General features: G+C 40.2%; 1 protein-coding gene across 1 annotated transcript in view; it reads right to left on the bottom strand.

Annotated features, from left to right (window-relative positions):
- The window catches only part of OBSCN (obscurin, cytoskeletal calmodulin and titin-interacting RhoGEF), a 577,179-nt gene that overhangs the window by 414,640 nt on the left and 148,688 nt on the right, over positions 1–13,851 (bottom strand). The window contains 6 exon segments of the mRNA XM_056518694.1: positions 4,857–5,123; positions 7,407–7,673; positions 11,285–11,551; positions 11,640–11,906; positions 12,270–12,536; positions 13,499–13,765. Of these exon segments, the coding sequence (XP_056374669.1) occupies positions 4,857–5,123; positions 7,407–7,673; positions 11,285–11,551; positions 11,640–11,906; positions 12,270–12,536; positions 13,499–13,765 (1,602 nt within the window).

The following is a 13,851-nucleotide window of genomic DNA, read 5'->3' as shown; positions in this document are numbered from 1 at the left end:
CTTCATATAAGATAGGGATAGGTATAAGGCTATCCTTCAAATAAGATAGAGATAGGCATAAGGATATCCTTCATATAAGATAGGGATAGGTATAAGGCTATCCTTCATATAAGATAAAGATAGGCATAAGGATATCCTTCATATAAGATAGAGATAGGCATAAGGCTATCCTTCATATAAGATAAAGATAGGCATAAGGTTATCCTTCATATAAGATAGAGATAGATATAAGGCTATCCTTCATATAAGATAAGGATAGGTATAAGGCTATCCTTCATATAAGATAGAGATAGGTATAAGGTTATGCTTCATATAAGATAGAGATAGGTATAAGGCTATCCTTCATATAAGATAGGGATAGGTATAAGGTTATCCTTCATATAAGATAGAGATAGGTATAAGGTTATGCTTCATATAAGATAGGGATAGGTATAAGGCTATCCTTCATATAAGATAGGGATAGGTATAAGGCTATCCTTCAAATAAGATAGAGATAGGTATAAGGCTATCCTTCATATAAGATAGGGATAGGTATAAGGCTATCCTTCATATACGATAGGGATAGGTATAAGGCTATCCTCCATATAAGATAGAGATAGGTATAAGGCTATCCTTCATATAAGATAGAGATAGGTATAAGGTTATGCTTCATATAAGATAGAGATAGGTATAAGGCTCCTTCATATAAGATAAAGATAGGCATAAGGATATCCTTCATATAAGATAGGGATAGGTATAAGGCTATCCTTCATATAAGATAAAGATAGGCATAAGGATATCCTTCATATAAGATAGAGATAGGCATAAGGCTATCCTTCATATAAGATAGAGATAGATATAAGGCTATCCTTCATATAAGATACGGATAGGTATAAGGCTATCCTTCATATAAGATAGAGATAGGTATAAGGTTATGCTTCATATAAGATAGAGATAGGTATAAGGTTATGCTTCATATAAGATAGAGATAGGTATAAGGCTATCCTTCATATAAGATAGGGATAGGTATAAGGTTATCCTTCATATAAGATAGAGATAGGTATAAGGCTATCCTTCATATAAGATAGTTATAGGTATAAGGCTATCCTTCATATAAGATAGAGATAGGTATAAGGCTATCCTTCATATAAGATAGAGATAGGTATAAGGCTATCCTTCATATAAGATAGGGTTAGGTATAAGGCTATCCTTCATATAAGATAGAGATAGGTATAAGGTTATGCTTCATATAAGATAGAGATAGACATAAGGCTATCCTTCATATAAGATAAAGATAGGCATAAGGCTATCCTTCATATAAGATAGAGATAGGTATAAGGATATCCTTCTTATAAGATAGAGATAGGTATAAGGCTCCTTCATATAAGATAAAGATAGGCATAAGGATATCCTTCATATAAGATAGGGATAGGTATAAGGCTATCCTTCATATAAGATAAAGATAGGCATAAGGATATCCTTCATATAAGATAGAGATAGGCATAAGGCTATCCTTCATATAAGATAAAGATAGGCATAAGGTTATCCTTCATATAAGATAGAGATAGATATAAGGCTATCCTTCATATAAGATGAGGATAGGTATAAGGCTATCCTTCATATAAGATAGAGATAGGTATAAGGTTATGCTTCATATAAGATAGAGATAGGTATAAGGTTATGCTTCATATAAGATAGAGATAGGTATAAGGCTATCCTTCATATAAGATAGGGATAGGTATAAGGTTATCCTTCATATAAGATAGAGATAGGTATAAGGTTATGCTTCATATAAGATAGGGATAGGTACAAGGCTATCCTTCATATAAGATAGAGATAGGTATAAGGCTATCCTTCATATAAGATAGGGATAGGTATAAGGCTATCCTTCATATACGATAGGGATAGGTATAAGGCTATCCTCCATATAAGATAGAGATAGGTATAAGGCTCCTTCATATAAGATAAAGATAGGCATAAGGATATCCTTCATATAAGATAGGGATAGGTATAAGGCTATCCTTCATATAAGATAAAGATAGGCATAAGGATATCCTTCATATAAGATAGAGATAGGTAAAAGGCTATCCTTCGTATAAGATAAAGATAGGCATAAGGATATCCTTCATATAAGATAGGGATAGGTATAAGGCTATCCTTCATATAAGATAGAGATAGATATAAGGCTATCCTTCATATAAGATAGGGATAGGTATAAGGCTATCCTTCATATAAGATAGGGATAGGTATAAGGCTATCCTTCATATAAGATAGGGATAGGTATGAGGCTATCCTTCATATAAGATAGAGATAGGTATAAGGCTATCCTCCATATAAGATAGGGATAGGTATGAGGCTATCCTTCATATAAGATAGAGATAGGTATAAGGCTATCCTTCATATAAGATAGGGATAGGTATGAGGCTATCCTTCATATAAGATAGAGATAGGTATAAGGCTATCCTCCATATAAGATAGGGATAGGTATGAGGCTATCCTTCATATAAGGTAGAGATAGGTATAAGGCTATCCTTCATATAAGATAGAGATAGGTATAAGGATATCCTTCATATAAGATAGGGATAGGTATAAGGCTATCCTCCATATAAGATAGGGATAGGTATAAGGCTATCCTTCATATAAGATAGGACCAGGGACTATAGATAGGATTCAGATTATTGGGCCAAATGGTTCTTATCTGCCGACACCTTCTATGTTTCCATTATACATAAAGTCAGTGCCATCTGTTAGTCGTGTACACTTCGTCCTGTAACCAAACTCTATTGTGATAATTATCACAACATGAACACAAGACTGAGATCTATGAAGTCGGAGACGATAAAGAATGTCACATACATGTCCCATAACCCACCATGTTACTGCTCTATAATTGTCTGTCTTAGACTTCCCCGGATTGTAAACCACTGCGGATTACGTTGGGGAGCTACGTGGTAGGTGTTCATGACTGAGACAGTTCATGTTGGGGACAGCGGTCCTTATACATAGAGATGAAATCATTGTGCAGCAGATAGAACAGCAAATACATAGAAGCTGTGATTGATAGACCAACATGGCGGCGGACACAAGTGACCTCTGACACCAATACAGGAGAGTCTAATAAACATACAGGATGACGGTGATGGACATGTAATATAAGAGAGACATACGAGATAGATGAAGAAGATGAGAGACATACGAGATAGATGAAGAAGATGAGAGACATACGAGATAGATGAAGAAGATGAGAGACATACGAGATAGATGAAGAAGATGAGAGACATACGAGATAGATGAAGAAGATGAGAGACATACGAGATAGATGAAGAAGATGAGAGACATACGAGATAGATGAAGAAGATGAGAGACATACGAGATAGATGAAGAAGATGAGAGACATACGAGATAGATGAAGAAGATGAGAGACATACGAGATAGATGAAGAAGATGAGAGACATACGAGATAGATGAAGAAGATGAGAGACATAAGAAACAAAAACATGAAATAACAATATCATCCAACAATGCTTCGCAACGATCATCCGTGAGAAGTGGAGAAGAAACGTCACGTTCTAAACTCATCAACTCAAACCAATAAGTTATCCATGAATTTATGTCTAAACCACAAAGTAATATAACAAACAAAAAGACCACACGATATCTAGACCACACGATATGTAGACCACACGATATCTAGACCACACGATATCTAGACCACACGATATCTAGACCACACGATATCTAGACCACACGATATGTAGACCACACGATATCTAGACCACACGATATCTAGACCACACGATATCTAGACCACACGATATCTAGACCACACGATATCTAGACCACACGACATCTAGACCACACGATATCTAGACCACACGATATCTAGACCACACGACATCTAGACCACACGATATCTAGACCACACGATATCTAGACCACACGATATCTAGACCACACGATATCTAGACCACACGATATGTAGACCACCCGATATCTAGACCACACGATATGTAGACCACACGATATCTAGACCACACGATATCTAGACCACACGATATCTAGACCACACGATATCTAGACCACACGATATCTAGACCACACGATATGTAGACCACACGATATCTAGACCACACGATATCTAGACCACACGATATCTAGACCACACGATATCTAGACCACACGATATCTAGACCACACGATATCTAGACCACACGATATCTAGACCACACGATATCTAGACCACACAATATCCAGACCACACGATATCTAGACCACACGACATCTAGACCACACGACATGTAGACCACACGATATCTAGACCACACGATATCTAGACCACACGATATGTAGACCACACGATATCTAGACCACACAATATCTAGACCACACGATATCTAGACCACACGACATGTAGACCACACGATATCTAGACCACACGATATCTAGACCACACGATATGTAGACCACACGATATCTAGACCACACGATATGTAGACCACACGATATCTAGACCACACGATATGTAGACCACACGATATCTAGACCACACGATATGTAGACCACACGATATGTAGACCACACGATATGTAGACCACACGATATCTAGACCACACGATATGTAGACCACACGATATGTAGACCACACAACATCTAGACCACACGACATCTAGACCACACGATATGTAGACCACACGATATGTAGACCACACGATATCTAGACCACACGATATCTAGACCACACGATAGGATAAAAGAGGATAAAAGAAGGTGAAACCATAGACTGAAATGAGTTCATGAGATAAGTAGAATAGTAAAAAGACAATGGATGGAGATGAGTGGAAAGAGTTAATAGATGACAATATAATAGAGACCATTACCCTTCACGGTCAGGGATGCAGTGGTCTGATGGTCTCCACATACACACATGTACTCTCCGGCATCCTGAGCATCCAGATGACTGATCACCAGCTGAGCACTAAGACCTTCCTGGATGATTCTATACTTGTCTCCAGGGCTGAGTGTCTTCTCCCCTATTCTCCATTCCAGCGGAGCCTTCGGTTTGGTCACAGTGCAGCATAAAGTCACAGATTCTCCTTCAACACCTTCCTTTCCCTTTAATTCTTCCTTAAATTGTGGGGGAAGAGCTGACAAGTGAAGACACTATGAGACATGGTGGGTAGAAATCCAATGGACACACAAAGCGTGCAGCAGACTGTCCGGTAAGACGAGTGATGGTAGACAAATCACAGGTGCTCATGGCAATGGTGGGTATTACTGGCGGTGATGGTTACAGTGGTGGGATGTCAAGGTGAGAGTTATGGGGAATGTTCTTTACCGATAACAGTAAGAGAAGCTGTTGTCCGATGGTCTCCACATATACATGTATACTCCCCAGAATCTTTCACATCCACATTATCAATGACCATCTTACTAGTCAGACCCTCCTGGATGAACCTGTACTTGTCACGTGCCTGTAGGACCTTACGTCCTTTCCTCCACTCTAGAGATGCTTTGGGTTTCGTTACCTCACAACACAAAGTTATGGACGTTCCCTCAGATGTTTCCAGGCTCTTTAATTCCTTTCTAAATCGTGGTGGGAGAGCTGACATAGAATCAATAGTATTCTGATTACATAATAGCACATACAAGCTGAGAGGGGTTCTCTGGGAGATCTTTGGGATTCAGGGGTCAGCGTTATCTAAGTTAGTACTTAAAGGGGTACTCCACCCCTAGACATCTTATCCCCTATCCAAAGAATAGGGGATAAGATGTCAGATCGCCGCGGTGCCGCTGCTGGGGATCCCCGGGATCTCCGCTGCAGCACCCCGCTATCATTACTGCACAAAGCGAGTTCGCTCTGTGCGTAATGACGGGCGATACAGGAGCCGGAGGAGCGTGACGTCATGGCTCCGCCCCTCGTGACATCACGGCCTGTCCCCTTAATGCAAGTCTATGGCAGGGGGCGTGACGACCGCCGCGCCCCCTCCCATAGACTTGTATTGAAAGGGGCAGGCCGTGACGTCACGAGGGGCGGAGCCGTGACGTAACGATGCTCCGGCCCCTGTATTGCGCATCATTACGTGCAGAGCGAACTCGCTCTGCGCTGTAATGATAGCGGGGTGCTGCAGCAGCGGGGATCCCAGGGCTCCCCAGCAGCGGGACCGCGGCGATCTGACATCTTATCCCCTATCCTTTGGATAGGGGATAAGATTTCTAGGGGAGGAGTACCCCTTTAATGATAATTTATCTTATATTCTTTAGATTCTCTAATGCTGTAGTCCATTTTCTGTCAGAATTGAACCCTCAGGTTCAACAACCCCACGATTTCCACTTACATTAAAAGGGGTATTCCAGGAAAAAATAACTTTTTATATATATATATATATATATATATATATATATATATATATATATATCTCAACTGGCTCCAGAAAGTTAAACAGATTTGTAAATTACTTCAATTAAAAAATCTTAATCCTTTCAGTACTTATGAGCTTCTGAAGTTAAGGTTGATCATTTCTGTCTAAGTGCTCTCTGATGACACCTGTCTCGGGAACCGCCCAGTTTAGAAGAGGTTTGCTATGGGGATTTGCTTCTAAACTGGGCGTTTCCCGAGACACGTGTCATCAGAGAGCACTTAGACAGAAAAGAACAACCTTTACTTCAGAAGCTCATAAGTACTGAAAGGATTAAGATTTTTTTATAGAAATAATTTACAAATCTGTTTAACTTTCTGGAGCCAGTTGATATATAAAAAAATTGTTTTTTCCTGGATAACCCCTTTAATTGTATTAGGCTTAACAAGGATCTTTTTGGTGAACAAGCAAAACTACTAGCTAAAGAGTATAAATGGTTGTAAAGAGGATAAACTATACCTGAGGCACCCTGCCCACATGCTATGAGATAACGCCATAAACAGGAGTCTTCTGCTTAGGACCTCTATCTACGAGCCACAGCCAGAATGTGTGTCAATGTAGCTGCCATGTGCAAATACTGGCCAGACAAGGCTCTTTTGGAAAAATCCTGTTTGTAGGGGCGCTAGAAGCAAGACCAAGCTTCAGCCGGGACGGGGGTGTCACAGAAGAGACCACCCATAGAAAGTGTAAGACTTGTGTCCTGTTCCCATCTATCACGACGATAGCTACTCCTCTCTTCGATGAGACCTGGTGGTGGCTTTGTGATTAACCCCTGATGTCATAACTTACAAAATACAAAAAATTGTAGCTTAAATAATACTAATGTCTTATAACAATGGATATGAATGAGAATAAGCGTCATATAGATGACATGATGATAGCTATGAGTGATAGAAGAAAAGTATAGAATAAGACAGAGAGAAAGATGAAGACCCCTTAGATGATTCTGCAGAGGAGTTATATGAGGGATGATGGTAAGAAATAGAGAAGCAAGAACTGATGGAAATTTACCCTTTACAGCCACTAAAGCTGAGGTTTGTTGTTCTCCACAGACACACGTGTATTCCCCGGCGTCGTCCAGATCCAGGCTGTGAATGACCAGCTCTGCCCTGAGACCGTCCTGGACAAACTTATATTTGTTGCTTGGTTTCAGGGTCTTTTGCCCTTTCCTCCACTCCAGAGAAGCCTTTGGCTTGGTCAAGGTACATTGCAAAGTCACGAATTCTCCTTCCATACCTTCCTTGTTGTCCAATCCATCTTTGAATTGTGGAGGAAGAGCTGGCAAAAGGAAAACAACAGGGAAACCTTTAGAGAAAAGCCAAAAAAGGGATGGGCTATGGTGGAGGTTTAGTGGTTAACATGAGATCCGGTTAGAAGGAAAGTGGCGAGCTGGTGGAGAAGGAAGGAGAAGAGATGATCTATTATATATGGTGAGGATAGACAGGAAGGTAAAGAGATGATCTGTTATATATGATGAGGATAGACGGGAAGGAGAAGAGATGATCTGTTATATATGATGAGGATAGATGGGAAGGAGAAGAGATGATCTGTTATATATGATGAGGATAGACGGGAAGGAGAAGAGATAATCTGTTATATATGATGAGGATAGATGGGAAGGAGAAGAGATGATCTGTTATATATGGTGAGGATAGACAGGAAGGTAAAGAGATGATCTGTTATATATGATGAGGATAGACGGGAAGGAGAAGAGATAATCTGTTATATATGGTGAGGATAGACGGGAAGGAGAAGAGATAATTTGTTATATATGATGAGGATAGATGGGAAGGAGAAGAGATGATCTGTTATATATGATGAGGATAGACGGGAAGGAGAAGAGATAATCTGTTATATATGATGAGGATAGACAGGAAGGAGAAGAGACGATTTGTTATATATGATGAGGATAGATGGGAAGGTAAAGAGATGATCTGTTATATATGGTGAGGATAGATGGGAAGGAGAAGAGATTATCTTTTATATATGATGAGGATAGACGGGAAGGAGAAGAGATAATCTGTTATATACGATGAGGATAGACGGGAAGGAGAAGATATGATCTGTTATATATGATGAGGATAGACGGGAAGGAAAAGAGATTATCTCTTATATATGGTGAGGATAGATGGGAAGGAGAAGATATGATCTGTTATATAAGATGAGGATAGACGGGAAGGAGAAGATATGATCTGTTATATATGATGAGGATAGACGGGAAGGAGAAGAGATAATCTGTTATATATGGTGAGGATAGACGGGAAGGAGAAGAGATGATCTGTTATATACGATGAGGATAGATGGGAAGGAGAAGAGATAATCTGTTATATATGATGAGGATAGACGGGAAGTAGAAGAGATAATCTGTTATATATATATGAGGATAGACGGGAAGGTAAAGAGATGATCTGTTATATACGTTGAGGATAGACGGGAAGGAGAAGAGATAATCTGTTATATATGATGAGGATAGACGGGAAATAGAAGAGATAATCTGTTATATACGATGAGGATAGACGGGAAGGAGAAGAGATAATCTGTTATATATGATGAGGATAGATGGGAAGGTAAAGAGATGATCTGTTATATATGGTGAGGATAGATGGGAAGGAGAAGAGATTATCTTTTATATATGATGAGGATAGACGGGAAGGAGAAGAGATAATCTGTTATATATGGTGAGGATAGATGGGAAGGAGAAGATATGATCTGTTATATAAGATGAGGATAGACGGGAAGGAGAAGATATGATCTGTTATATATGATGAGGATAGACGGGAAGGAGAAGAGATTATCTCTTATGTATGGTGAGGATAGATGGGAAGGAGAAGATATGATCTGTTATATAAGATGAGGATAGACGGGAAGGAGAAGATATGATCTGTTATATATGATGAGGATAGACGGGAAGGAGAAGAGATAATCTGTTATATATGGTGAGGATAGACGGGAAGGAGAAGAGATGATCTGTTATATACGATGAGGATAGATGGGAAGGAGAAGAGATAATCTGTTATATATGAGGATAGACGGGAAGTAGAAGAGATAATCTGTTATATATATATATATGAGGATAGACGGGAAGGTAAAGAGATGATCTGTTATATACGTTGAGGATAGACGGGAAGGAGAAGATATGATCTGTTATATATGATGAGGATAGACGGGAAGGAGAAGAGATAATCTGTTATATATGGTGAGGATAGACGGGAAGGTAAAGAGATGATCTGTTATATACGTTGAGGATAGACGGGAAGGAGAAGAGATAATCTGTTATATATGATGAGGATAGACGGGAAGTAGAAGAGATAATCTGTTATATATGATGAGGATAGACGGGAAGGTAAAGAGATGATCTGTTATATATGATGAGGATAGACGGGAAGGAGAAGAGACGATCAGTTATTTAGGTTGAGGATAGATGGGAAGTAGAAGAGATGATCTGTTATATACGATGAGGATAAATGGGAAGGAGAAGAGATAATCTGTTATATATGATGAGGATAGACGGGAAGGTAAAGAGATGATCTGTTATATATGGTGAGGATAGACGGGAAGGAGAAGAGATAATCTGTCATATATGGTGAGGATAGATGGGAAGGAGAAGATATGATCTGTTATATATGGTGAGGATAGATGGGAAGGAGAAGAGATAATCTGTTATATATGGTGAGGATAGACGGGAAGGAGAAGAGATAATCTGTTATATATGGTGAGGATAGACGGGAAGGAGAAGAGATAATCTGTTATATATGATGAGGATAGATGAGAAGGAGAAGATATGATCTGTTATATACGATGAGGATAGACAAGAAGTAGAAGAGATAATCTGTTATATACGATGAGGATAGATGGGAAGGAGAAGAGATCATCTGTTATATACGATGAGGATAGATGAGATGGAGAACAGATAATCTGTTATATACGATGAGGATAGACGGGAAGGAGAAGAGATAATCTGTTATATACGATGAGGATAGATGAGATGGAGAAGAGATGATCTGTTATATACGATGAGGATAGACGGGAAGGAGAAGAGATGATTTGTTATATACGATGAGGATAGACGGGAAGGAGAAGAGATGATTTGTTATATACGATGAGGATAGACGGGAAGGAGAAGAGATGATCTGTTATATACGATGAGGATAGACGGGAAGGAGAAGAGATGATTTGTTATATACGATGAGGATAGACGGGAAGGAGAAGAGATGATCTGTTATATACGATGAGGATAGACGGGAAGGAGAAGAGATGATCTGTTATATACGATGAGGATAGACGGGAAGGAGAAGAGATGATCTGTTATATACGATGAGGATAGACGGGAAGGAGAAGATATGATCTGTTATATACGATGAGGATAGACGGGAAGGAGAAGAGATGATCTGTTATATACGATGAGGATAGACGGGAAGGAGAAGAGATGATCTGTTATATACGATGAGGATAGACGGGAAGGAGAAGATATGATCTGTTATATACGATGAGGATAGACGGGAAGGAGAAGAGATGATCTGTTATATACGATGAGGATAGACGGGAAGGAGAAGAGATGATCTGTTATATACGATGAGGATAGACGGGAAGGAGAAGATATGATCTGTTATATACGATGAGGATAGACGGGAAGGAGAAGAGATGATCTGTTATATACGATGAGGATAGACGGGAAGGAGAAGAGATGATCTGTTATATACGATGAGGATAGACGGGAAGGAGAAGATATAATCTGTTATATACGATGAGGATAGACGGGAAGGAGAAGAGATAATCTGTTATATACGATGAGGATAGACGGGAAGGAGAAGAGATGATCTGTTCTAGGATGCAGATGAGTTCTGAAAGGTTATTGCTGCAGTTAATAGATGTATTATAATCTATTATACCCTTGACGGTCACTGTGGCCGCCGTCTGATTATCTCCACAAACACAAATATATCTCCCGATATCTTGTTGGTCCACGTTGCGGACAACCAGTTCAGCCATCAGACCTTCCTGGATGACTTTGTACTTGTCATTGGAATTGATGATTTTGTGACCTTTTCTCCATTCCAGAGGCGCATTGGGTTTGGTCAGCTCGCAGTGTAGAGTGACCGTGTCACCTTCTATGGCTTCCTGATTTTTTAGCTCCTCCTTAAATTCTGGGGGTAAGGCTGACAAACATGGAGACAAATATAAGTGAGAGTAACCGTGATTTACAAACAATGTCATAGAGTGATGAGGCCCCACACTAACATTTACCGTTCACTATGAGGGTGGCCGATGTCTTTTGGTCTCCACACACACACGTATACTTCCCTCCATCTTGAAGGTCTACATTAAAAATCTCCATCTCGGCATTACAGCCGTCCTGGGCCATCTTGTACTTGTTCCCTGTCTGGAGCACCTGGTCTCCTTTCCTCCACTCCAGTTGGGCATTTGCCTTGTTCAGTTCACAGCTCAGAAGAGCCGAGCGCCCTTCGGTACAATCCTGGTTCTTGAGTTCTCGCTTAAATCTTGGTGGTAAAGCTGATACAATGTGAAAGCAATAACAGATTTGTTAATGGATAAAATCAAAGAAGTCTAATACCTAGAACTTAGATCTACAATGAGAAAGAAGGTTTTATTACTAGGTCCTATGCTGTAGCTCACTGGTGGGATTGCACATCTGGAGTAAATGCAGCACAAAGGGTTAAACATTTCTGTGACATAGCTGATGTTATGGTCGCTGTGAGGCTGTATTTAAGAACAGTATGGTGGATGAACAGAAGAGATGACAACCCCCAGATACGATGGTGAAAGAGATCAGTAGTTATTGGGACCGCTGTGGCGATGACCACTGGACCATGATACCCCGGTTAGTTTGTTTCGGTGCCAGTTCTGTTGTGTTACCTGTGACATTCACGGTCGCCGAGGTTTCTTGATCTTTATAAACACATCTATAGGTTCCTGCATCCTCCTCACATAGGTCAGTGATGACCAGCTCGGCGATGGCGCCCTCCTGTCTCAGGACATATTTCTTGGAGTCTTGAAGGAGCGTTTGTCCCTTTTTCCAGTCTACACTTTCATCGGGTTTGCTTAGTTCGCAGTGGAGGACCAGCCTCTCGCCCTCCGCCACCTTCTCGTCCGTCAAGCAGTGTTTAAAATGGACAGGAAGAGCTAAAGAATGTGGAACGTAATGTGTGAAAATGGTTTTCGTATATATATTGGGTGTTAGCTAAATCACTTTATATATTGTACATACATGAAAGTAATTTCACCCAGTCACCATTATCCTTAATTACGCTAAATTATCACCCCCAACCCTAATAAATCTACACAATCACCCCTTAACCCTAATAACTCTACATAATCACCCCTTAACCCTAATAACTCTACATAATCACCCCTTAACCCTAATAACTCTACACTATCACCCCTTAACCCTAATAACTCTACACTATCATCCCTTAACCCTAATAACTCTACACTATCATCCCTTAACCCTAATAACTCTACACTATCATCCCTTAACCCTAATAACTCTACACTATCATCCCTTAACCCTAATAACTCTACACTATCATCCTTTAACCCTAATAACTACACTATCACCTCCAACCCTAATAAATCTACATAATCGCCCCTTAACCCAAGTAACTCTACATAATCACCCCTAACCATAATAACCCTACACTATCACCCCTAACTATAATCTTTCCCCACCCCAAGAATTATCCCTAATTTCTAATATGAACTTTTACCTAAGCTAAACTTCTGACCTAAAACCCTATCCTAACCCAAACCTCTATCTAAACCCAAACATCTAACCCTACTCCCTACCTCAACTTCTAACCATAATCATTATCCCTACCTCCAACCTAATAATAGCCCCCATACTCTAACCTCAACCATCACTCCTAACCTAATAATCCCTAAACCCCTCCCTCTAACCTCAACCATCCCCTCTTAGCCAAACCATGACCTCTAACCTTATCCCTTAACCCTCTGTTCTGAGACTTCTTAGTGAGATCACCAGTTGGGGCCATTTTGTGAAGAATCAAGAAAAGAGCTAAAGGAACTCTCAAGAATACAGACAAAAACCAAGAAGTATATGAAAAAAAGAGAATGGCAGCCATTACCATTTACTAAAACAACGGCGGTGGACTGCTGCTCCCCACACACACATGAGTAGTCCCCAGTGTCCTTCAGCTCTAAGTCCCGGATAATAAGCTGCGCGGTGGCTCGCTCCTGGCGCATTTCATATTTCTGTCCTGATTTGATCACTTTCTGGCCTTTTCTCCATTCCACATAAGTTGGGGGCTGGGTGAATGCACAGGTCAGAGTCACAACCCCACCCTCTGTCCCCTCTTCATTGGTCAGCTCACGGGTGAAGAGGATGGGCCGTTCTGAGGATTCAGACAGAATAAGATATGAAATATGGACCCTACCCCAGACAGAGACAATAAAATATGTCCTACTACACCCCACCAGA

The sequence above is a fragment of the Hyla sarda genome, chromosome 5 (assembly GCF_029499605.1).
Source record: "Hyla sarda isolate aHylSar1 chromosome 5, aHylSar1.hap1, whole genome shotgun sequence".
Lineage (NCBI taxonomy): Eukaryota > Metazoa > Chordata > Amphibia > Anura > Hylidae > Hyla > Hyla sarda.
This window is presented reverse-complemented; position numbering and strand designations above follow the sequence as displayed.